General features: G+C 31.4%; 1 protein-coding gene across 1 annotated transcript; it reads left to right on the forward strand.

The window, feature by feature from the left end:
• Positions 1-2,655: 2,655 nt before the first annotated feature.
• Positions 2,656-3,434, forward strand: LOC102602960 (wound-induced protein 1). The gene has a single exon (XM_006353342.2). It carries the CDS (start codon positions 2,892-2,894, stop codon positions 3,228-3,230), a length of 339 nt encoding a protein of 112 aa, XP_006353404.1. The 5' UTR covers positions 2,656-2,891; the 3' UTR covers positions 3,231-3,434.
• Positions 3,435-4,025: the final 591 nt, after the last annotated feature.

The following is a 4,025-nucleotide window of genomic DNA, read 5'->3' on the forward strand; positions in this document are numbered from 1 at the left end:
TATATATATATATAATATTTGTATTGATATTTGTCAAAATTTCTTGTTGTCATTCTTTTTGGGTGTATTAATATTTATCAAAAACTCATGATTTCTAAGTGAAAAATAATTGGTTGAGATTGAAAATAACTATGTAAGATATACAATATTTATATACTTGAGGTCTCTTGTTAAAAATTTATTTTTAAGACATTAATTTTATTGAGACTCTTTAATCATCAAACACCGCTTGTGAGAATACACTAGATATACTATTGTTATTAAGAAAGAAGTGATATCATAACATACTATTATTAGATTAGTTTTTGCTTCTATTTTCCAAATGCGAAGTATTTTTTCTTTGTTTTGATTTTTTGATATTTTGATTTTAATTGTCTTTGTTTAATTACTGTTGATTGTGTATGTACATATGTTATATTTATTATATTTTAATATTTTATTATGGAACAATGAAAATTCAAAAATGATTTGAAAGAATATAGATGTAGACAAGACTTTCTTAAACAACTATATTCAGAAAATATCCTTAATAGGAAGACTTGGAAGTATTTTGAAGAGTGTTAAAATAGCTTTGCAAAAATATTGGCCAAGATTACAACTTTGTAAAATATACAATAGTCTCTCACTGAATTTGTTGTTTTAGGCCTTGTTTTAGATCACTAATTTGTTGAGATTTATATATCATCAATTTAATATTTTATTATGGAACAATGAAAATTCAAAAATGATTTGAAAGAATATAGATGTAGACAAGACTTTCTTAAACAACTATAATCAGAAAATATCCCTAATAGGAAGACTTGGAAGTATTTTGAAGAATGTTAAAATAGCTTTGCAAAAATATTGGCCAAGATTACAACTTTGTAAAATATACAATAGTCTCTCACTGAATTTGTTGTTTTAGATCACTAATTTGTTGAGATTTATATATCATCAAAATCGTTTGTAAAATCACATTAGATATATTATTATTGTATTTTAATCCTTCGATGTATGTGAATTAGAGAGTTAAAGAATCAAGTGATATAATGTTTAATCAAATATAAATATTTAAATTATTATTTTTATCAAATAATAATAATAATAATGTATTGAATTTTTTTAATAATATTTTATTAATATAATATTTAATTGGGAAAAGGGTTAAAAATGCCTTTGACGTATCTCAAATGGTTCAAATATGCCCTTCTTCTATCTTTTGGTTTAAAAATGCCCTCAACGTTTTTTTAAGGTTTAAAATCGCCCTTTTTTAACAGCCACTGACATGGCAAATGATGAGTCATTTAATTAGATAAATGGCTTTATCTTATTGGTCCACCTAATTTTTTTAAGTCCAACCTAACGACCCGACCCATTTATGCTACGAAAATTCAAACCCACCGAGAAACCCGTTTACATATTAACCCACCCAGAAACGTCTTCCTCCAATGCTTGTATTGTGTTTGGAGAAAGCCAAATCTCAAAAATCATACTCCCTTCTTCTGTCCCAGGTGATATATCAATTTTCCTCTTCAACATGTTTGACACTCCACCTCTCTGTGCAATTGCTTTCCCCAACCAAAATCATACTTATTAAAATTGAATCGCGGAGAGTAGTGCAACACAAAGTAATTACTTGGCAAATCACCCATACTTATATTCTACTCGAAACAACTAATTATAGAAACTTTTGCGGACAACCTTGGATTCTAAACCGAAGACATGTTGAGCATTATAATTCACTGCTCTGTTTTCATTTTTGTATTGAGTTTCTAACAAGGAATTTGAATTCTAAACGACTAAAGTTTCAAGATAGCTTCTTCAATATATGCCAAACAAATTGAATTCAAAAACTTGCTTACAATAAAACTAGAAAAGCTGTCGAATCTCCGTCCGTTATTTATCGAAATCCAAGTCGTAATCAAGTTTGTAGTTCAGCCATTGATTGTCCAGTCATATGCAAAAAATCAACTCGACAAATCTTGCTGTAGAGAAGAAATTAACATTGTAGTTCTTCCATCTTTTTCTTCCTGAAATTAACTAGAGAAATGGAGAAAAAAGAAGAGTTGAAGGAGGTAGGAAGAAAGAAGAGAACTAGAACTAATGGGAACAAAAGACCCAAATACGATTGGCCTATCGGGTTAGGTTTTTTAAATGGGTTTCTAGACTAAGTGAGTCATTTATTTTGAAATGGATAAAGAAAATCCATGTCACATTTGTCATGTTAGCAGTCTGTTAAAAAATGGCAATTTTAAATCTTAAAAAAACGTTGAGGGTACCAAAAAATGAAAGGAGGACATATTTGAACCAATTGAGATACATTAAGGATATTTTTAACCATTTTCCCTATTTAATTTTATATGCGCAGATATTTTAAAACAATAATAATTAATCATTCATGATTCATCTTAATGCAGCGTTATTTTCATTAATACATACAGGGGGATCCACTAAAATTGGCTAGACATCCTCACATTTAAAACGTCAGTCGACTAATTCTGTCCCCACCCAAAGAAAAACGAGAGCATTCAACCATACATGCATCGACACGTAAAGTTCATGCACTGAATGGCGCGTGAAATGTATTCACTCTTGTACTTTCCCAAAAACACCCTCTTATCCTGATATAATTCCACTAATACCCTTGAATCCTCCCTATATAATCCCTCTATACCTTCTTCCCCTTTCATTCCAATCTAATCAACATCCCATAAATTATTAGTTGGTATATAAATATTCTATTCTCTCTGGAACTGGCTAATTCTCAGGAAATTCTGGAAGAAACCAGAAATAAAGGGGTGGTGCTCGCCCTATATGAAGCTTTGAGCTCACGTGACGTTGATAAGGTCCAGAAACTTCTGGCCTCTGACCTTGAGTGGTGGTTCCATGGTCCACCTTCACATCAATTTTTGATGCGCATCCTAACTGGTACTGCCAACTCGGACCACTATTTTTTCAAATTCATTCCTCAGAGTATTGACGCCTTTGGATCTACTGTCCTTGTCGAAGGCTGCGATCCTGATCGTTCTATTACTTGGGTTCACGCTTGGACTGTTAATGATGGGATAATTACTCAGGTTAGAGAGTATTTCAATACCTCTCTCACAGTCACTCGACTTGACAATAATAATAATTGCCCTTCATCGGATTTGTCTTCCATTGCTCCTTCACGCCATTGCCCTTCTATTTGGGAGAGCAGCCTACCTAATCGGGTAGGTAAGTCGGTTCCGGGTCTTGTTCTGGCTCTCTGAGTTCCGCGAGGATGTAAGTTTAACGATTGATTTTGGGGGGTTTCGTCACTGTTTGCTTTGGGTTGTTTTGTTTTTATTTTATTATCTGCAATTTTAATTTGCGACCATGATGAATGGGAGACCCTTGTACTGGTTATGGTGTATTAATATATTATGTGATACGGTGTATTTGGTTTGCAATAAATGCACTTCTTGGTTTATTAAGAGGCATTTATTTCATGTGTTAGATTTTACTTATGCAGGCTCTCGACTTGTTTTGTAAAGTCACAAAAGTAACCCTGTTGTATCTTAAAAGAACAAATTTAGACCTTTAATTAAGAATCACAGCTCTCTTGTAGGCAGTGGCGGATCCAGGATTTAGAGTTCGTGGGTGTCAAATAGACTTATCAATTAAATTAATTTTATATTTGATTAAATTATTCGTCTTTTCAATATATATCATAAATCAATCAATAAAATATAAATAATAAGATATTACAAATCCACACTCCACACTAAAAGCATGAAGTTAACAAATTTAAAACTTTCAATAATATTACTAATATTATAAATATTCATCATTCATTTACAATTGTCCTCGACGAGTTTTCATATTCTGAAAACGATCGATAATGACATCATTACTAACATTTATAAATACATCACACTCTATGTAACACACTAGACAATCATTTAAATATTGATTACCAATACTATTCTGCACTTCATTTTTTATGTGCTTCATTGACGAAAATGCTCTCTCCACCGTTGTTGTAGCAACATGTAAAATCAAAGTCAACTTTACAAGTAAATAAA

The sequence above is a fragment of the Solanum tuberosum genome, unplaced genomic scaffold, assembly GCF_000226075.1.
Source record: "Solanum tuberosum cultivar DM 1-3 516 R44 unplaced genomic scaffold, SolTub_3.0 scf00156, whole genome shotgun sequence".
In the NCBI taxonomy this organism is placed as follows: domain Eukaryota; kingdom Viridiplantae; phylum Streptophyta; class Magnoliopsida; order Solanales; family Solanaceae; genus Solanum; species Solanum tuberosum.

Coding starts and splice junctions, on each gene's coding strand:
- LOC102602960 (XM_006353342.2), top strand. CDS start 2,892: ATGCGCATCCTAACTGGTACTGCCAACTCGGACCACTATTTTTTCAAA.